General features: G+C 54.3%; 2 protein-coding genes across 2 annotated transcripts; one reads left to right on the forward strand and one right to left on the reverse strand.

Annotated features, from left to right (window-relative positions):
* Window positions 1-276: 276 nt before the first annotated feature.
* Window positions 277-9,521, reverse strand: SEC61B (SEC61 translocon subunit beta). The gene is made up of 4 exons (XM_029054081.2): window positions 9,443-9,521; window positions 8,127-8,224; window positions 6,711-6,812; window positions 277-634 (listed from the first exon to the last, which is right to left on the reverse strand). Exons 1-4 carry the CDS (start codon window positions 9,443-9,445, stop codon window positions 547-549), a joined length of 291 nt encoding a protein of 96 aa, XP_028909914.1. The 5' UTR covers window positions 9,446-9,521; the 3' UTR covers window positions 277-546.
* Window positions 9,522-11,972: 2,451 nt separating this feature from the next.
* On the forward strand, window positions 11,973-18,433 carry ALG2 (ALG2 alpha-1,3/1,6-mannosyltransferase). Its single transcript, XM_029053984.2, is given in 3 exon segments — window positions 11,973-12,216; window positions 12,218-12,323; window positions 16,537-18,433. Coding segments are annotated over 3 exon segments (1,224 nt in total). The 5' UTR covers window positions 11,973-11,992; the 3' UTR covers window positions 17,431-18,433.
* Window positions 18,434-20,954: the final 2,521 nt, after the last annotated feature.

The following is a 20,954-nucleotide window of genomic DNA, read 5'->3' on the forward strand; positions in this document are numbered from 1 at the left end:
GCATTCCAAAAAAGAGCCCCGTAGCTCACAGAACTAAATTTATGACAGTTCTGCAATTTTCTGGAAGCTGCGGGGTTACTGGCCTCAGGAGTTCAGTGGGGACACGTCAGCCCTACCTCGATTTAGCCTCACCAAAAGTTACGCTTTAGGAGAAGCGGCTTTCGATGGTGACGTTTCTATCCAAATTCACTCATTCGAAAATGACGTAAAGATCGAAGGAGATTCCTAGCATAGGAAAGGTACTGCTCTGTTCGGAGAGAAAGAATTAAAAGAGCACACAATCCTTTTCTGCTTTTATTACAACACGGGTAAGCTTGTAGATACAGACGAATGGTCAATAATTTGTCATCAAAAGGCTCCATAAATCAGGTTTGAGATCATGAGTTAAAAAGGTCATTTGCTAGAGTAAAAAAACCCAAAAAACCAACAGATATCTTGGTGGGGGGTTGTTTTTCAAGAGTCCCCTTCAACGATGGTTAGCATTCAGAAACCTTCATCGAAGCACTGCTTTTGGTCCACGATGCACTCGTTCAAGATGAATCCAGTCTACGAGCGCGTGTACTTGCCCCAGATGTGTAACATGAACACGGACGCGATAAACAGAAGGCTCATAACCAGCACCGGAACGGGCCCGCTGAAAACGCAAAGACAGCCACCGTTAGCTCTGAGAGTACGGAAGAACGCCGTCGAGGGACGAGCGGGCTCTGAAAAGCCACCGTGAACGCTCTTGACTCACCCGAGCCGTTTGAGAGACAATCCGACCGCCGCCTAACCCTCTGCGGTGCAAAGATTACGCGGGGTTTTTAAAAGGCTCGCCCGTAAACCACCGGGATGGGGACATCCTTAACCCGACGGACTTTCTGCATTCACAGTGAGTACGCAAATTTTAAAACACGCGAGCACGATTGACTTGCTTTCTTAAAGGTGGAACCAATTCCTACCTCTCCTGGCTCCTCTCCTGCTACAACCCAGCCCGCACGCTTCACTCCTTCAACGCTCACCTTCTCACCGTCCCCCCATCTCGCCGCCAGCCCCCCACTCACATCCTTCCTCTGGCCTGGAACGCCATCCCCTCCTCGTATCCGACCGACAATGACCCTTCCCCCTTTTCAAAGCCTTACTGAGGCCCCACCTCCTCCAAGAGGCCTGCCCTGACCGCGCCCTCCTTTCCTCTTCTCCCACTTGCTGCGTCCCCCCGACTCGCCCTCTTTATTCATCCCCTCTCCCAGCCCCGCAGCACTGATGTATTTATCTGTAATTCTGTTCCGTTCTGCTCGTCTGTCTCCCCGGTTTAGACTGTGAGCCCGTCACTGGGCGGGGATGGTCTCTAACTGGTGCCGAACTGTACATTACAAGCACTTAGTACAGTGCTCTGCACAGAGTAAGCGCTCAATAAATACTACTGAATGAATTTATTATATCTGCAATTTATTCCTTCATAATAATAATACATAATGTCGGTATCTGTGAAGTGCTTACTACGTGGCGAGCACTGTTCTAAGAGCTGGGGGAGATACAAGGTGATGAAGTTGTCCCATGTGGGGATCACGGTCTTCATCCCCATTTTCCAGATGAGGTCACTGAGGGCCCGAGAAGTGAAGCGACTGGCCCGAAGTCACACAGCTGCCAAGAGGCGGAGCCGGGATTAGAACCCACGACCTCTGACTCCGAAACCCGGGCTCTTTCCACTGAGCCGCGCTGCTTCTTGATGTCTGTCTCCCCCTCTAGCCTATAAACTTGTAGCGGGGCAGGGAATGGGTCTGTCCTATTGTACCCCTGCTCTGCCACTTGTCAGCTGGGTGACTGTGGGCAAGTCACTTCACTTCTCTGTGCCTCAGTCCCCTCATCTGTAAAACGGGGATCAACTGTGAGCCTCACGTGGGACCACCTGATGACCCTGGATCTCCCCCAGCGCTTAGAACAGTGCTCTGCACACAGTAAGCGCTTGTAAGCCCGTCAAACGGCAGGGCCCGTCTCCATCTGTTGCCGACTTGTTCGTCCCAAGCGCTCGGTACAGTGCTCTGCACATGGTAAGCGCTCAATAAATACTACTGAATGAATGAATGGACAAATACCAACATTATTATTACTCTCCCAGGCACCCAGTCCGGTGCTTCGCACACAGTCAGCGCTCACGAGGTACGACTGGTCGAGTGGCCCTGGGGCGTGGCGGCAAATCAGGCTCAGTGAAAGGTCGGGTGAGGGTTTTAGAGCCGCAAACACCTGAAAACGTGTGATTTCCGTCGCTCGCCTCCGATTTCAGACGATGCCGGGGGGTGGAAGAGCTGGTGGAGCTTCAGAGCGGCAGAGCCCTCTTGTGGCCCCAGGATTACACACCGACCCCCCTCCCCCCCAACATTTCCGTCCGTCCTATTTATTAAGCGCTCACCCTGTGCACACCACTGTAATAATAATGTTGGTATTTGTTAAGCGCTTACTATGTGCCGAGCACTGTTCTAAGCGCTGGGGTAGACACAGGGGAATCAAGTTGTCCCACGTGGGGTTCACAGTCTTAATCCCCATTTTACAGATGAGGTAACTGAGGCACCGAGAAGTTAAGTGACTTGCCCAAAGTCACACAGCTGACAAGTGGCCGAGCCGGGATTCAAACCCATGACCTCTGACTCCAAAGCCCGTGCTCTTTCCACTGAGCCACGCTGCTGTACTGAGCGCTTGGGAGGGTAATAATTATAATAACCATGTCGGTATCCGTTAAGCGCTTACTATGGGCCGAGCACTCTTCTGAGCGCCGGGGCAGATACAGGGTGATCGGGCTGTTGGGATCCGTTAAGCGCTTACTACGCACAGAGCGCTGTGGTAGATACAGGGTCGGCAGGTGGCCCCACGTGAGGCTCACAGTCTTAATCCCCATTTTACAGAGGGGGTCACTGCGGCGCAGGGAAGTGAAGTGACCTGCCCACAGTCACACAGCTGACAAGAGCCGGGATTCGAACCCGTGACCTCTGAAGCAGAAGCAGCGTGGCTCAGCGGAAAGAGCACGGGCTTTGGAGTCAGGGGCCATGGGTTCGAATCCCGGCTCGGCCACTTGTCGGCTGTGTGACTTTGGGCGAGTCACTTCACTTCTCGGTGCCTCAGTGACCTCATCTGTAAAATGGGGATTAAGACCGTGAGCCCCACGTGGGACGACCTGATTCCCCCGTGTCTACCCCAGCGCTCAGAACGGTGCTCGGCACATAGTAAGCGCTTAACACATACCAACATTATTATTATTATTACCTCTGACCCCCCAAGCCTGGCTCTTTCCCCTGAGCCACGCTGCTTGCAATGCGAGGCTCACAGTCTTCCTCCCCATTTGACAGATGAGGGAACTGAGGCACTGAGAAGTGAAGGGACTTGCCCAAGGTGGCGGAGCCGGGATTAGAACCCACGACCTCTGACTCCTAAGCCCGGGCTCTTGCCACTGAGCCACGCCGCTTCTACACTACGAAGAGAGTTGGTAGACACCTTCCCCGTGAGCCCGCTGTTGTAGCGACTGTCTCTCTCCGTTGCCAAATTGGACTTTCCAAGCGCTGAGTACAGTGCTCCGCACACAGTAAGCGCTCAGTATATTCGACTGAGGGAATGAATGCCCACAACAAGCTTCCACCGAGAAGCAGCGTGGCACAGTGGGTAGAGCAGGGGCCCGGAGTCAGGTCATGGGTTCTAATCTCGGCTCCGCCACTTGTCTGCTGGGTGACCTTAGGGAAGTCACTTCTCTGTGCCTCAGTTCCCTCATCTGTAAAACGGGGATTAAGACTGTGAGCCCCATGAGGGACAGGGACTGCGTCCAACCTCGATTAGTCCGTGAGCCTGTTACTGGCCAGGGACTGTCTCTATCGGTTGCCCAATTGTCCATTCCAAGCGCTTAGTCCAGGCTCTGAAAGTGGGGAGAGCGGGGGGTCTGTCGCGCATGAAGGGGTTCGACTCCGGGTCAAACGGAGTACGCGGGCAAGGGGTTGGCAGAAAGATGCATGAAACTGAGGCACGCCGAATAGATGGGCACGAGAGGGGCGAAGTGTGCAAGCCGGGTTGTGGTAGATAGGCAAGGGAGGAGGGGTTGAGCTGATTAAGTGCTTTAAAGGAGTTTCTGTCGGTTGCGGAGGTGGACGGGCAAACCCCGGGAGGCTCCTGAGGAGCGGGGAGGCGTGGACTGAACTTATTCTGGAAAAATCATCCGGGCATCACGGCGAAGTACAGGCTGGAGCGGGGAGAGACGGGAGGCGGGGAGGTCGGCGACGAGGCCAACGTCAAGCCGGGACAGGATAAGTGCTTGGATCAATGCGGCAACAGTTTGGACGGAGAGGGTGGCTTTTTGAGATGGTCCCTGGCAACTAAAACGCCGAATCACGACCACACCTATGTGGGCGTGCAGGGTGTCGGGAAAAATCAATCCATCGTATTTGCCGGGCGCTTAGCGTGTGCAGAACGCTGTATCAAGCACTTGGGAGAGTCCAGGACGACGGTATAACTAACGGACGCATTCCCGGCCCACGGAGATCCCATCCCTAGTCAAGTGGTCACTCCCATCGCTCACCTTCCCAGCGTGGTCTGGTGAAATAGAATCAAGCGGAGAATAATTGGATTACTCCGTTTCCCCTGCAGTTTTCTGCCTCTCCCATTATTTACCGTGACACGGCTAGATGAGGGGCTCCATCTCCCCCCAGCAGCGTTGGATGGGGGAGGAAAGAGGCCAAAGCCGTCTAACCTGTTGGTGTGTTGATGCACTGGGGAGAGCGCCCTGGATTATGGAGGGGGAGAGGACACAGAGGGAGGGCGTATGTGCCCTTCCATCTTGTCTGACCCCAGGATGTGGGGTCCACCGTACATTCTTGATTAAAAAAATAAAATAAAAAATTCCAGTTCTACCAGGCAGCTAGTCTTTCCTGCCGTTCCTCGGGGGGATATTTATATTGATGCCTATTTACTTGTTTCGATGTCTATCTCTTCTCTCCCCGCTAAAGACTGTAAACTTTCATTCATTCAATAGTATTTATTGAGCGCTTACTATGTGCAGAGCACTGGACTAAGCGCTTGGAATGGACAAATCGGCAACAGATAGAGGCGGTCCCTGCCCCTTGACGGATTTACCGTCTAATCGGGGGAGGCAGACAAAAAAAAAAAACCCCGTTGTGAGCAGGGATTGTCTCTCTCTATTGCAGAATTGTACTTTCCAAGCGCTTAGTACAGTGCTCTGCACACAGTAAGCGTTCAATAAATACGATCGAATAAATAAGTTACCCGCCAGCTTCGGGGGCTTCATTATCTGGTCCCCCTGAAACGACAGGCTTTTCTGTCACTGTAGACAGCGAGGCAGGGTCAGAATGCCCAGGCTACTTTTCGGGGGCTGATCTAGTGCTTGACATTGTTATTACCCAGGCAGACTGTCTCAAGCTAAAGATAGCTGGAATTAAAAAAGAAAAAGGAAAGAAATCAATCACGTGGGCAATTTTACCGCCAGCTGCCTTTTCACCCCATTGGCTTCAATCTTTAAGTCTTTAAATCTCAATCTCTCACACTCACACGCTGCCTCGCCAGTTACACATCTGCTTGGTTGTTTTAGGTGGCGTGATGTCCCCTGGGGTTGGCAGTGTGGTCTACTGGGTAGAGCACGGGCCTGGGAGGCGGGAGGACCCGGGTTCTAATCCCGGCCCCTCCACGTGTCGGCTGGGTGGCCTCGGCCAGGTCACTTGACTTCACCGTGCCAGACACGGTAAGCCGCGTGGCTCGGTGGAAAGGGCATGGGTTTGGGAGTCGGTGGGCATGGGTTCGAATCCGGGCTCTGCCACTCGTCAGCTGAGTGACTGTGGGCGAGTCGCTTAGCTGCTCTGTGCCTCAGTTCCCTCATCTGTAAAATAAGAATTAAGACTGTGAGCCTCACGTGGGACAACCTGATGACCCTGTATCTACCCCGGCGCTCTGCACATAGTAAGCGCTTAACAAATACCAACATTACTAAGAGCTGGGGTAGATACCAGCTAATCATCAGCACAGTCCACGTCCCACTTAATAGTAATGATAATGTCGGTATTTGTGAAGGGCTTATGATGTGTCAGGCATTGTTTTAAGTGCTGGGGTGGATGGACGCTAATAAGGTTGGACACACTCCCTGCCCCACTTGGGGCTCACGGTCTTAATCCCCACTTGGCAGGTGAAGGAACCGAGGCACAAAGAAGCGAAGTGACTTGCCCGAGGTCCCCCGGCGGAGCCGGGATTAGAACCCGGGTCCCTCTGACTCCCAGGCCCGGGCTCCGTCCACTCGACCAGGCTGCTTCTGTTTAGCCGGCTACCCGAGGAGCCGACGCTCCAACTCGGGGCTCCCGAAGCCCGGGGCAGAGGTCCGTCCCCAGACTCCGGCGGCTCCGGGGCACGGCAGGAAACGGGGACAGATAAAGGGCGGCACAGCTGGTTGGTAGAAGGTCTACCAATACCGGTCCTCTCGACGATAACGTTCCCGCGAGCCGTTTTGGCGCGTCTAGCGTGAAATATTCTTCACGACCGTCTGACCCCCGGCTAATTCTCTGTTGCTAAACATTCTACCTCGGTGCGTCCAGGACCTGGAAGGTATTTACAGTCCCCGTGTCTTCATTACGGGAGACGGCATTCTCCCAAAAACACGCCAATCTCCTTCACGCTTCCTCGTAGAGGACCCTGAGATTTGTTTCAGCGCCGCACGGTTTTCGCCTGCGCTCTCTGCTTCGGCTTTGACTTACACTTTGAGTCCGGGGGAATCCTCAGTGTAGAATCTCCACATTCCCCCAGTTCCTGCCGAAGTGGTTCGACCGGTGCTTCTGGTTCCACAGCTGGCATTTTTCCTGGGAAAAAAACGAGTTAGGTTGAAAGAGAAACCTAAGCCCCTCGAGGGCACGTACTGCATCTTTTTCCCCACTCTTCCAAGTGCTATGCGCGGTAGATGGTGCAAAAAGAAAAATAAAAAGGCAGCATGGCCCAGTGGAAAGTGCACAGAATCAGGAGGCGGGAGACGTTGGTTCCGATCCTGACTCCGCCACTTGCTTAAGAGGAGCAGCGGGGCTCAGTGCAAAGAGCCCGGGCTTGGGAGTCAGAGGTCATGAGTTCGAATCCCGCCTCTGCCACTTGTCAGCTGTGTGACCGTGGGCAAGTCACTTCGCTTCTCTGTGGTTCACTTCCCTCATCTGTCAAATGGGGATTAACCGTGAGCCTCACGTGGGACAACCCGATTACCCTGTATCTACCCCAGCGCTTAGAACAGTGCTCTGCACATAGTAAGCGCTGAACAAATACCAACATTATTATTATTATTGTTAGTGTGACCTTGGGCGTGTCATTTCGCTTCTCCTGGCCTCAGTGACATCACCTGTAAAATGGGAATTGAGACAGGAAGCCCCAAGTGGGACAGGAACTGTGTCCAACCCGACTTGCCTGCATCCACCCCGGTGCTTAAGAGTGCCTGGCACACAGTAATTGCTTTACAGATCCCATAATTATTATTATTCTTATACAGGCTTAGTCCAGCGGGCAGTACAAACTCTCAACAAATTCCATTTTAAAAAAAACTTAGAAGGGGATGAGAAGGGAGAGACAGGGGTGCAGCGGTCAGAGAGGCGAGGGGTGGAATGATGAGGGAGGAGAGGGGTTCAGTGATCAGGGAGGTGAGGGATGCAACGATCAGGGAGGAGAGGGGTGTAACGCTCAGGGAGGAGAGGGGTGCAACGCTCAGGGAGGAGAGGGGTGCAACGCTCAGGGAGGAGAGGGGTGCAACGATCAGGGAGGAGGGGGGTGCAATGCTCAGGGAGGAGGGGGGTGCAACCATCAGGGAGGAGGGGGGTGCGATGGGAGGGAGGAGAGGGATGCCACGCTCAGGGAGGAGAGGGGTGCCACGATCAGGGAGGAGAGGGATGCCACGCTCAGGGAGGAGAGGGATGCCACGCTCAGGGAGGAGAGGGATGCCACGCTCAGGGAGGAGAGGGATGCCACGCTCAGGGAGGAGAGGGATGCCACGCTCAGGGAGGAGAGGGATGCCACGCTCAGGGAGGAGAGGGATGCCACGCTCAGGGAGGAGAGGGATGCCACGCTCAGGGAGGAGAGGGGTGCAGGGGAGGAGGAGGACGGGGAGGATGTGGAGGGGTGCAGGGGTGCAGGGACGGTACCTCTGGCGCACGGTGGAGCCGGCGGCCCGGGCGGCTACGGCTTTGCTGGGGGAGCGGCCGGAGGCCCCCACGTTGGTTCCGCTGGGAGTGGGGCCGGGCTGCGGACAGACGCCCAAAGATCAGACCCGTTAGCGCTTAAGGTATTGAGAAGCGGCGGGGCTCAGCGGAAAGAGCCCGGGCTTGGGAGTCAGAGGTCGTGGGTTCTAATCCCGCCTCCGCCACCTGTCAGCTGTGTGACTTGGGGCAAGTCACTTACCTTCTCTGGGCCTCAGTGACCTCATTTGTAAAATGCGAGGAAGACTGTGAGCCCCAAGTGGGACAACCTAATCTTGTATCTATCCCAGCGCTTAGAACAGTGCTCGGGCACATAGTAAACGCTTAACAAATCCCTTTATTTTTCTTATTATTCTCCGGGCTTCAGTTCCTTCCTCCGAAAAATAGGGATGAAGCCTGTGAGCCTCACGCCCGACAACCTGATGACCCCGTATCTCCCCCCGGCGCTTAGAACAGTGCTCGGCACATAGTAAGCGCTTAACAAACACCAACATTATTACTATTATTCTCTGGGCCTCAGTTCCCTCCTCTGTCAAATGGGGATGAAGCCTGGGAGCCTCACGTAGGACAACCTGATGACCCTGGATCTCCCCAACGCTTAGAACGGTGCTCGGCACACTGTAAGCGCTTAACAAACACCAACGTTATTACTATTATTCTCTGGGCCTCAGTTCCCTCCTCTGTCAAATGGGGATGAAGACTGGGAGCCTCACACAGGACAACCTGATGACCCTGGATCCCCCCAACGCTTAGAACAGTGCTTGGCCCACTGTAAGCATTGAACAAACCCCAACATTATTATTATTATTGTTCTCTGGGCCTCAGTTCCCTCCTCTGTCAAATGGGGATGAAGCCTGGGAGCCTCACGTAGGCCAACCTGATGAGCCTGGATCTCCCCAGCGCTTAGAACGGTGCTTGGCACACTGTAAGCGCTTAACAAACACCAACATTATTATTATTCTCTGGGCCTCAGTCTCCTCCTCTGTCAAATGGGGATGAAGACTGGGAGCCCCAGTGGGTGGGACCACCTGATGCCCTTGCATGCACCCCAGCGCTTAGAACAGTGCTCTGCACATAGTAAGCGCTTAACGAATACCAACATTATTAACAGTGCTCTGCACCCAGCCAGGGCTTGACAGACACCAACATTACTGTCCATTCCCAGCGCTTAGCACAGTGCTCTGCACCCAGTCTGCTCCATTAATAGGATTGCATCATTATTAGCCGGGCGGCGGCGCCCCCATAAGCCTCCGCGGCCTTACCATGCTGCAGACCTCGGGCGGCGGGCTGCAGACCTCGGGCGGCGAGCTGCAAAGGTGCAGCGGATCGCGCGCATGCGCGCGACACCGGCCGAGAGCGCTAGAGCTCGGCCCCGCCCCCGGGGCCTCCCCCGCCCATCGGGCTGCCCTCCGATCTGCCTGTCGCCGATCCCCCTCCCAACCGCCGGCTCCGCCCGGAACTCCGCGCTCGCCGGCACCGCCGCCCTCCGCCGACGGCGGATGAAGCCTAGTCTCCGGCCGAACCCCGCGGGGAGGCCGGAGGAGGGACGTCCCTGGGGGAAGGCCCCACAGGCGACGCAGAGGGCAGCCCGAGAGCTGGGCTGAGGTGGCTCTGCTGAGGAGCGGGGGGGGGGCGAGGACCCCGAGGGAAGCCCTACGTGGCGGTCGAGGTGGGGCGACTGCGCAGGCGCGGGGAGGAGCTGCATGGAGGGGCGACTGCGCAGGCGCTGGGGGGGGGCGGTCTGAAGGGAGGGGCGACTGCGCAGGCGCTGGGGGGGGCGGTCTGGAGGAAGGGGCGACTGCGCAGGCGCGGGGAGTCGGGCGGGAGGGGCTGCTTTTCGGAAGAATTGCGCATGCGCAGCGTCGCCGGGCAGGCTGCGTTCACCCCTAATAATAATAATAATGATGGCATTTGTTAAGCGCTTACTATGTGCTAAGCACTGTTCTAAGCGCTGGGGTGCATACAATTTACTGCTATTGTTTTTGTCTGTCCGTCTCCCCCGATTAGACTGTAAGCCCGTCAAAGGGCAGGGACTGTCTCTGTTACCGATTTGTCCATTCCAAGCGCTTAGTACAGTGCTCTGCACATAGTAAGCGCTCAATAAATACTATTGAATGAATGAATGATTCAGGTTGGCCCACGTGAGGTCACTGAGGCCCAGAGAATAATAATAATAATAGTGTTGGTATTTGTTAAGCGCTTACTATGTGCAGAGCACTGTTTTAAGCGCTGGGGTAGGTACGGGGTCATCAAGTTGTCCCACATGAGGCTCTCAGTTAATCCCCATTTTACAGATGAGGTCACTGAGGCCCAGAGAATAATAATAATGTTGGTATTTGTTAAGCGCTTACTATGTGCAGAGCACTATTCTAAGCGCTGGGGTAAGTACAGGCTCATCAGGTTGTGCCACATGAAGCTCTCAGTTAATCCCCATTTTACAGATGAGGTCGCTGAGGCACAGAGAAGTGAAGTGACTTGCCCACAGTCACACAGCTGACAGGTGGCAGAGCTGGGATTCGAACCCATGACCTCTTACTCCCAAGCCCGGGCTCTTTCCACTGGGCCACGCTGCTTCACAATAATAATGTTGGTATTTGTTAAGTGCTTACTATGTGCCGAGCACTGTTCTAAGCGCTGGGGTAGGTACAAGGTGATCAGGTTGTCCCATGTAGGGTTTACAGTCCATCCCCATTTTCCAGATGAGGTAACTGAGGCCCAGAGAAGTTAAGTGACTTGCCCAAAGTCACACAGTTGATAAGTAGCAAAACTGGGATTAGAACCCATGACCTTTGACCCCCCAAGCCCAGGCTCTTTCCACTGAGCCACGTATTCATTCAGTCATATTTATTGAGCGCTTACTGTGTGCAGAGCACTGTACTAAGCGCTTGGAAAGTACAATTCAGCAACAGATAGAGACCATCCCTACCTAATAACAGGCTCACAATCTAGAAGGGGAGAGGCAGACAGAACTAGAGAGAATCACCGTGGTTTAGTGGAAAGAGCCCGGGCTTGGGAGTCAGAGGTCATGGGTTCGAATCCCTGCTCTGCCCCTTGTCAGCTGCGTGACCGTGGTCAAGTCACTTCCCTTCTTTGGGCCTCAGTTCCCTCATCTGTAAAATGGGGATGAAGACTGTGAGCCCCACGTGGGACAACCTGATGACCCTGTGTCTACCCCACCGCTTAGAACAGTGCTCTGCACATAATAAGCGCTTAACAAATACCAACATTATTATTATTACTACGGGGAGGAGCGCGCAGGCGCAGTGCCGCCGAGCCGGGAGAGGGGCTGCCCCGGGGGGGGGGGGGAGCGCGCAGGCGCAGTGTCGCCGGGTATGTGTGTGGCTGGGAAAATCCTTCGGGGTGGAGCGCGCAGGCGCAGTGCCGCCGAGCCGGGAGAGGGGCTGCCCTCGGGGAGAGGCGCGCAGGCGCAGTGTCGCCGGGTATGTGTGTGGGGAGGGGGGGAAAAAAAAAAAAAAATCCTTCGGGGAGGAGCGCGCAGGCGCAGTGCCGCCGAGTCGGGAGGGGGCTGCTCTCCGGAGAGGAGCGCGCAGGCGCAGTGCCGTCGAGTCAGGAGGGGGCCGCCCTCCGGGGAGGAACGCGCAGGCGCAGTGTCGCCGGGTGTGTGTGGGAGGGGGAAATCCTCCGGGGAGCAGCGCGCAGGCGCAGTGCCGCCGGGTGGGAGGGAAAAAAAAAAAAAAATCCCTCGGGGTGGAGCGCGCAGGCGCAGTGTCTCCGGGAGGGTGTGGGCGGGGCTCCCTCGGGGCGCGACGCGCAGGCGCGGCTCCTCGGGACCGGAAGCGCGTCCGTCCACGATGGCGGCGGGGCGGGCGGGCGACGGCCCGTCGGTGCTGTTCATCCACCCGGACCTCGGGGTCGGGGGCGCGGAGCGGCTGGTGGTGGACGCGGCGCTGGCGCTGCAGGCGCGAGGCTGCCGGGTCAGCGTGTGGACGGCGCACTACGACCGGGCCCGCTGCTTCGCCGAGTGCGGCGCGCTGCGCGTCACGTGCGCGGGGGACTGGTTGCCGCGCAGCCTGGGGGGGGGGGCGGGGCGCCGCGCTCTGCGCCCTACTGCGCATGCTCTATCTGGCCTGCTACATCGTGCTGCTCAGCGCCGAGGACATGGACGTGGTCGTCTGCGACCAGGTGCGCCCCGCCGCACCTGCAGCACAGGGTCTGCACCCTCCCCCCCCCCCCCCCCCACCTACCCACAGGAATCGGGCCTGGGCTCCCGCGCTTACTCTCTGCTAAGCGCTGGGGAGGAGGGGGGCTCCAGTCAGCAGCATCCTCAGCGCTTCTTCTATGCCAAGCGCTGGGAGGTGATTCCAGCTAATAATGAGCGCTTACTATGTGCCAAGCGCTGGGGAGAGATGAGTCCAGTTAATAAGGAGCGCTTACTATGTGCCAAGCGCTGGGGAGGATGACTCCAGTTAATAAGGAGCGCTTACTATGTGCCAAGCGCTGGGGAGATGAGTCCGGTTGGTAATAACGAGCGCTTACTATGTGCCAAGCGCTGGGGGAGATGAGTCCAGTTAATAAGGAGCGCTTACTATGTGCCAAGCGCTGGGGGAGATGAGTCCAGTTAATAATGAGAGCTTACTATGTGCCAAGCGCTGGGGAGGATGACTCCAGTTAATAATAAGCACTTACTATGTGCCAAGCGCTGGGGGAGATGCCTCTAGTTAATAATAAGCGCTTACTAGGTGCCAAGCGCTGGGGGAGATGCCTCTAGTTAATAATAAGCGCTTACTATGTGCCAAGCGCTGGGGGAGATGAGTCCAGTTAATAATAAGCGCTTACTATGTGCCAAGCGCTGGGGAGGGTGAGTCCAGTTAATAAGTGCCTACTATGTGCCAAGCGCTGGGGGGGATGAGTCCAGTTAATAATAAGCGCTTACTATGTGCCAAGCGCTGGGGGAGATGAGTCCAGTTAATAATAAGCGCTTACTATGTGCCAAGCGCTGGGGGAGATGACTCCAGTTAATAATAATAAGCACTCACTATGTGCCAAGCGCTGGGGAGGACGACTCCAGGCATCATCATCATAAGCGCTTACTATGTGCCAAGCACTGGGGACGACGACTCCAGGCATCATCATAAGCGCTTACTATGTGCCAAGCACTGGGGGGGATGACTCCAGTCCTAATAAGCGCTTACTATGTGCCAAGCGCTGGGGAGGATGACTCCAGTCATAATAATAATATTGGTATTTGTAAAGCGCTTACTATGTGCCAAGCCCTGGGGAGGGGGCGATGACTCCAGTCCTAATAATAATAAGCGCTTACTATGTGCCAAGCGCTGGGGGGGATGACTCCAGTCATAATAATCATAATGTTGGTATAATAATAATATAATAATAACGTTGGTATTTGTTAAGCGTTTACTAGGTTAAGCGCTTACTGTGTGCCAAGCGCTGGGGAGGATGACCCCAGTCATAATAATCATAATTTTGCTATTTGTTCAGCGCTTACTGTGTGCCAAGCGCTGGGGGAGGATGACTCCAGTCATAATAGTAATAATGTTGGTGCTTGTTCATTCATTCATTCAGTAGTATTTATTGAGCGCTTACTATGTGCAGAGCACTGTACTAAGCGCTTGGAATGGACAATTCGGCAACAGATAGAGGCCATCTCTGCCCAATGATGGGCTTAAAGCGCTTATTATGTGCCAAGCGCTGGGGGGGTATGAATCCAGTCATAACAATAATAACGTTGGTATTTGTTAAGTGCTTACTATGTGCCAAGCACTGGGACGGGGGGAATGACTCCAGTAATATAATAATGTTGGTATTTGTTAAGGGTTTACTATGTGCCAAGCGCTGGGGAAGATGACTCCAGTAATAATAACAATAATAATGTTGGTATTTGTTAAGGGTTTACTATGTGCCAAGCGCTGGGGAGGATGACCCCAGTCATAATAATCATAATGTTGGTATTGGTTAAACGTTTACTATGTGCCAAGCGCTGGGGAGGATGACTCCAGTCATAATAATCATAATGTTGGTATTTGTTAAGCGCTGACTATGTGCCAGGCGCTGGGCTGGATGAATCCAGTGATAACAATCACGTTGGTATTTAAGTGCTTACTATGTGCAGAGCACTGTTGTAAGCGCTGGGGGAGATCCAGGGTCATCGGGTCGTCCCAGGTGAGGCTCACGGTCTTCATCCCCATTTTCCAGATGAGGTCACTGAGGCCCAGTGAAGTGACCTGCCCACAGTCACACAGCTGACACGTGGCAGAGCACGGCGGTAGGCCGTGCAATTATGATAATAATAATTCATTTGGTCATATTTACTGAGCGCTTACTCCGTGCCAAGCGTTGAGGGGGGATGCAAGGTCGTCAGGCTGCCCCACGGGAGGCTCACCGTCTTCGTCCCCATTTTACAGAAATAATAATGATGTTGGTGTTGGTTTAAGCGCCTCCTCTGTGCCAAGCACCGTTCTGAGCGCTGTGGGGGGATACAAGGGGGCTCCCAGCCTTCATCCCCGTTTTACAGGCGAGGGAACCGAGGCCCAGAGAAGTGAAGGGACTTGCCCAGAGTCACCCAGCCGACAAGTGGCCGAGCTGGGATTAGAACCCGTGACCTCCCGACGCCCGGGCTGAATCCACTAGGCCGTGCAATTATAATAATGATAATTCACTCGGTCATATTTATTGAGCGCTTCCTGTGGGCGCTCCCTCTGCTTTCCAGGCACCGAACTAAGAAGCAGCGTGGCTCCGTGGAAGGAGCCCGGGCTTGGGAGTCAGAGGACATGGGTTCGAATCCCGGCTCTGCCACTAGTCAGCTGGGTGACCTTGGGCAAGTCACATCACTTCTCTGGGCCTCAGTTCCCTCCTCTGTAAAAATGGGGATGAACTGTGAGCCTCACGTGGGACAGCCCGATTACCCTGTATCTTCCCCGGCGCTTAGAACAGCGCTTGGCACGTAGTAAGCGTTTAACAAATACCAACATAATTATTATTATTAAATGCTTGGAAAGCACAATTCAGAAATAGAGAGACAATCCCTGGCCACAACAGGCTCACAGTCTTTGGGGCGGGGGAGAGACAGGCGTCACAACAAATAAACAGGCATCGATATAAATAAATAGGATTATAGATGTATACATAAGTGCCGTAGGGCCCGGGAGGAGAGGAAAGGGAGCGAGTTGAGGTGACGCGGAAGTGAGGGGGAGCTGAGGAAGAGGGGGCTTAGTCTGGGAAGGCTTCTTGGAGGAGGTGCGCCTTCGGTTGGGCTTTGAAGCGGGGTGATGGTATTTTTTTGTAATAATAACGATGGTACTTAAGTGCTTACGATGCACCAAGCACCGTTCTAAGCGCTGGGGTAGATACAAGCCAATCAGGCGGCCCCACGTGGGGCTCACAGTCCCCCATTTTCCAGATGAGGGAACTGAGGCGCAGAGAAGGGAAGTGACTCGCCCAGAGTCACACAGCAGGACAGGTGGCGGAGCCGGGATTGGAACCCGTGACCTCCGACTCCCAAGCCCGGGCTCTCGCCCCGCTGCTTCTAGGCAAGTGACAGAGTTGGGATTAGGGGAGGGTTCGTGGCTCGGCGGAAAGAGCCCGGGCTTTGGGAGTCAGAGGTCGTGGGTTCAGATCCCGGCTCCGCCGCTTGTCAGCTGTGTGACTGTGGGCGAGTCACTTCACTTCTCTGGGCCTCAGTGACCTCATCTGTAAAATGGGGATTAAGACTGCGAGCCTCATGTGGGACATCCTGATGACCCCGTTATCTACCCCAGCGCTTAGAACGGTGCTCCGCACCTAGTAAGCGCTTAACAAATACCGGCGTTATTAAACTGTCGGAAGGTATTCCATTCTATTCGGTAGTATTTATTGAGCGCTTACTCTGTGCAGAGCACTGTACCGAACGCTTGGAATGTACAATTGGGCAACAGTTAGCGACCATCCCTGCTCAGTGACGGGCTCACAGTCTAATCAGTCGAATTCCTCCGTTCGGTCGTACTTACTGAGCGCTTACTGTGTGCAGAGCACCGTACTGAGCGCTTGGGAGAGGACAGTATAGCAACGAACAGACACATAGACGGGCTCCCGGGCCAAAAATCGGGGAGGAGCTGAGGGGAAAATCCGGCAAGGGACCCGAGAACGGGGCGAGAACCAACTGGGATTAACCCTTCGTGGCGTCCCCCGCCACCCACAATTCACTCGCCGCGATCTCGCCCCCCCCCCAGCCACCTTTCCCGCCGCGCCTGGTCCCGCCGGAAGGAACCAGATAAACCTTGAAAACCCCCTCCCGGCCGAGCGGCTGCGAAGTCACGACGACGGGCGCGATGTTCGGTGCCGTTGAAATCGGGTTAAAGGAGCGGCCCCTTTTCTCAACGGATTTCCTTCCCCGCGCCAGGTGTCCGCTTGCATCCCGGTGTTTCGGCTGACCAGGCATCGCAAGAAGATTCTCTTTTACTGCCACTTCCCCGACCTCCTCCTCACCGAGAGAAATTCTCTGCTGAAGCGACTGTACAGGGCCCCGTTGGACTGGTTGGAGGAACGCACCACCGGCATGGCCGACCACGTTGTCGTCAACAGCCGTTTCACGGCCGGCGTCTTTAAGGAGACCTTCAAGTCCCTGGCGCACGTAACCCCAGACGTCCTCTACCCGTCTTTAAACTTCAGTAGCTTCGACACCACGGCTCCCGCGGCTATCGACGACTCGATTCCCCGGGGCAAGGAGTTCCTGTTCCTTTCCATCAACAGGTACGAACGGAAGAAGAACCTCCCCTTGGCTTTGAAGGCTCTGCTCGATCTCCGGGGACGACTGGATGCCCACGAGCGGGACAGGGTCCACCTCGTTGTGGCCGGCGGTTACGACGTAAGGGTTTTGGAAAACGTGGAGCACTACGAGGAATTGAAAAGCCTGGCTAGCGCGTTAAACGTCAGCCGGCACGTGACGTTCCTGAGGTCGTTTTCGGACCGGCAGAAGATGGCTCTCCTTCGTAATTGCACGTGCGTACTCTACACCCCGAGCAATGAACATTTTGGCATCGTCCCCTTGGAGGCCATGTACCTGCAGTGTCCCGTCATCGCCGTTAATTCGGGGGGCCCTCTGGAATCCATCGTGGATAACGTGACGGGGTTTTTGCGGGACCCCGATCCGGAGCAGTTTTCCGAAGCGATGGCAAAATTCGTGAGGGACCCCTCCCTGAAAACTGCGATGGGAGTGGCTGGGAGAGCCAGGGTGAAGGAGAAGTTTTCCTCGGAAGCATTTACGGAACGGTTGTACCGTTACGTTAGTAACTGACCGAGTTATCGCGGAGAAAACCCTCGCCGCCTTTACCAGGGAGATGGTCCGCTGCGCGCTTGCAGAACACCGCAGGACTCAGATATTTAGTGTAGAATGAGCGGGTCCTCACAATGGTCACTTTTACTGAGTGAAATTTTCACTTTTTGAACTCGGGCTACTGCCGATCGGTCTTACCAAGGGGATTGCGGACGCGTGAAACAGAATCAGAAATCAATAAATGTAAAGCACAGTGGAAAATCAGAAATCGATGTTTGATTGTACGAGGAACCCCGAAAGCGTTAAATGGGTCACTCCGGTGGATCGAGCACTGTACCAGGCATGCTGAGTGCAGACTGCTGCACGCACCGAACTCTTTGCGGAGCCCTGTGCCGATCATATCGTCGCAACAGTATCAGCGGACCTTTAAACTGCACGATCTTTACGGGGGACCTAATGGTGTCTGATTTTGAAATTCACAATCTGAGGAGGCAGTTCGTCGTAGGGCGGTTGGAACAGAAAATAAGGGTTGTTTTAAGCACACGGCGCATCTGCGTATTTAGTTGCACGATACCTCTTGTTTGGACGCTTTCTCGGAGCCCGAAAGGTTCCTTACGTTTGTCCCAGCCCACGCACGACGCACGCTACCCTCTGTACTCCCCCGGCACGGAGCAGCCCCCAGGTGGGAGGGAACCTGGGGAGCATGAGGCAGTTCTAGATCGCCTCTCTCGAACATCCCCTTTCGGCTTTAGGGAATCAGAAACGGGAACCATCTCCGGCAGGACGGCTCCGGTTAGACGATAGATCTCCGGAGCCGGTGAGGTGCCTGTGACATGGGCGGTGGGCGGGGGTTGAGTCAGCCTGAATCTGACGACAAGAAGGACGAGAACTGCCGAGAGAAGCGGCGAAAGGGGCAACAGAAAAACTTCCCTGCAGGATTTCTCTGCCCTGGGGGAGAGAGAAAGACTTGCTTAAAAGAGGAAGGAGCGGGTGCAGAAGAAATAAAGATGATTTGAAGAATCGAGTTCCACTTGCTTTTTAGACTAACATTTCTAGGAGGAGTCCGGCGTGTCTGCCGTAGCGTTTTCCGGTCGAAAATTTGAGGCCTCCAGGTCTGGTCCGCCCTACTCGAGGCCACGTCGTCGGAGACTTGTCCTTTCAGATTCTTTAGCTTCTCCTCCCATTCTTTTCAGTAGCCCAATTGCAAACACGCAGAAGCCGAGTAGCCCGCCGTCATCCGTTCTCCCCTAACCTACCCTGCAGAACTTTGTTGAGGTGACGGCGGCTTCAGAGAGAGGAGACGCTCACAGAACGGTGTTTTTGAAAAGCCAAGCGTGAAATATGGAGAGGGGAGGGAATGGAGGCCAAGAGATCAGACTCGACCTCCGTCTTGTATCGATCCTAAATCCACTTTCCTGTGATGAGTTCTCTCCGGGTTTTATGGGACCATTTTCCAATTAGTCAAAATCACTTTGAATTCCATCCCGACCTCCCAAATGCCAGCCGTATACTGGATTCTTTTCTCTGGGATATCACGAAAGATAGCCAGTGGGGCCAATCCAGGAATTAGCAGTGTGGCTTAGGGGAAAGAGCACGGGCCATTACGAAATACAGTGACCCGTTCCTCGCCATCGAGGAGTGGAGACTGAAGGGCGGAAGACTTCCGAGCCAGCTGTGGCCCCGGCTAGCGGTACTGTATTGTAATAATAATGATAATGTTGGTATTTGTTAAGCGCTTACCACGTGCAGAGCACTGTTCTAAGCGCTGGGGTAGATACAGGGGAATGAGGTCCCACGTGAGGCTCACAGTCTTCATCCCCATTTTACAGATGAGGGAACTGAGGCACAGAGAAGTGAAGTGACTTGCCCACAGTCGAACAGCTGACAAGGGGCAGAGCTGTAGACAAGCAGTGTGGCCGAGCGGATAGAGCACAGGCCTGGGAGTCAGAAGGACCTGGGTTCTAGTCCTGGCTCCGCCACCTGTGTGCTGTATGACTTTGGGCAACTCCTCTGTGCCTCAGTTACCTCATCTGTAAATGGGGATTACAAGTCTGAGCCCAACTTGGAACATGGACTGTGTCCAACCTGAATAACTTGTGTCTACCCCAGCCCTTAGTGCCTGGCACGTAGTAAGCGCTTAAAAAGTGCCATAAACACAAAAACCTAGCCTGCACACCTTGCTCCTCTAATGCTAACCTCACCGTACCCCGATTTCATCCATCTCACCGCAGACCCCTCGCCCACGTCCTTCCTCTGGCCGGGAACGCCCTCCCTCCTCGTATCTAACCGTGAGCCTCCCCCACTTCAAAGCCTTATTGAAGGCCCATCTCCTCCAAGAGGCCTTCCCTGACTGCGCTTTCCTCTTCTTCTCCCTTCTGTCACCCTGACTTGCTCCCTTTATTCTTATCCCTCCCATCCCCAAAGCACTTCTCTACATATCTAATTTATGTATGTTAATGCCCTCCCCTTCTAGACTGTCAGGTCTTGGGCGGGGAATGCGTCTGTGCTGTTCATTCGGTAGTATTTATTGAGCGCTTACTATGTGCAGAGCACTGTACTAAGCGCTTGGAATGTACAATTTGGCAACAGAGACGATCCCTGCCCATTGACGGGCTTACAGTCTCCACACTCTCAGTACAGTGCTCTGCACACAGTAAGCGCTCAGTAAATACGATTGAGTGACTAGTGCAATCAAGATAACTTTCTCCTCCTTTTCGATAAAGGAGTTGGAAGGGACAGAAGCTTCATGAAATGCAGCTTGGTCACATCCAGCCTGGCAATGTCCTAGGAGGACCTTACGTTATTCGGTCACCATCTGCTCTTCCCAGAGCTGCGTTGGTGGCTTCCCAAAACCCTAAGCGCTACTTGCTGGTTGTAAATTGATTATTTGCTTAGGCGTTCCACTGCCTATCCAAGGTGTAGCGTTACTTGGGGCCATAATAGCCCGAGTTGTCCTTTCCCCCTTTTAAAGATGGGCTCGACATCAGTCCTCTGGCCCTTGTAGTTGCCCTCTGCAACTTCTTCAAAATGGTAGCCATTGAGCCATCCAAGCCCTTTAGTCCCCCCGAAAGGCCTCTCCTCAAATCCTGAAGATTGAAATTCTAATGCTTAGTTTCGTTTTTTTTTTTTTTAAATTCCCGTTACTGTTCAATTTAGATTGTTTTTGGAAAGGGAGATGCGAGAAAAGTATCAAAACCTCCATCAGAATCACGGGGTTGCCAGCTTTTCTTTCAGGCAATCAGTCGTATTTATTGAGCACTTACTGTGTACAGAACACTGTACTAAGCTCTTGGGAGAGTACACTGTAACAGAATTGGACACGATGAGCTTACAGTCCTGTCTAGTGGAGGGTCGGGAATGGAGGGGAGAGAGATTCTTCCCCCGGCCTCCTCTTCTGTTTATTGAAAAAAACAATTTGGGTTTCTTTTTGTGTTAGGCGTTTCTGATTTGTGCAGTCTCTTTGGAGTGAGGTTCTTCTAGTGACAGCTAGACAGAGGTCTTTCAGAGCGGTACCTCCCCCGAAGATGTGAAGCGTAAGAGCACCT

This window comes from Ornithorhynchus anatinus, chromosome X3 (genome assembly GCF_004115215.2).
Source record: "Ornithorhynchus anatinus isolate Pmale09 chromosome X3, mOrnAna1.pri.v4, whole genome shotgun sequence".
Classification (NCBI taxonomy): Eukaryota; Metazoa; Chordata; class Mammalia; order Monotremata; family Ornithorhynchidae; genus Ornithorhynchus; species Ornithorhynchus anatinus.

Coding starts and splice junctions, on each gene's coding strand:
- SEC61B (XM_029054081.2), bottom strand. Junction 6,813..8,126: donor GGCTCCACCGTGCGCCAGAG/GTACCGTCCCTG, acceptor TTTTTTTCCCAG/GAAAAATGCCAGCTGTGGAA. Junction 635..6,710: donor GATTCCCCCGGACTCAAAGT/GTAAGTCAAAGC, acceptor TTGCGTTTTCAG/CGGGCCCGTTCCGGTGCTGG.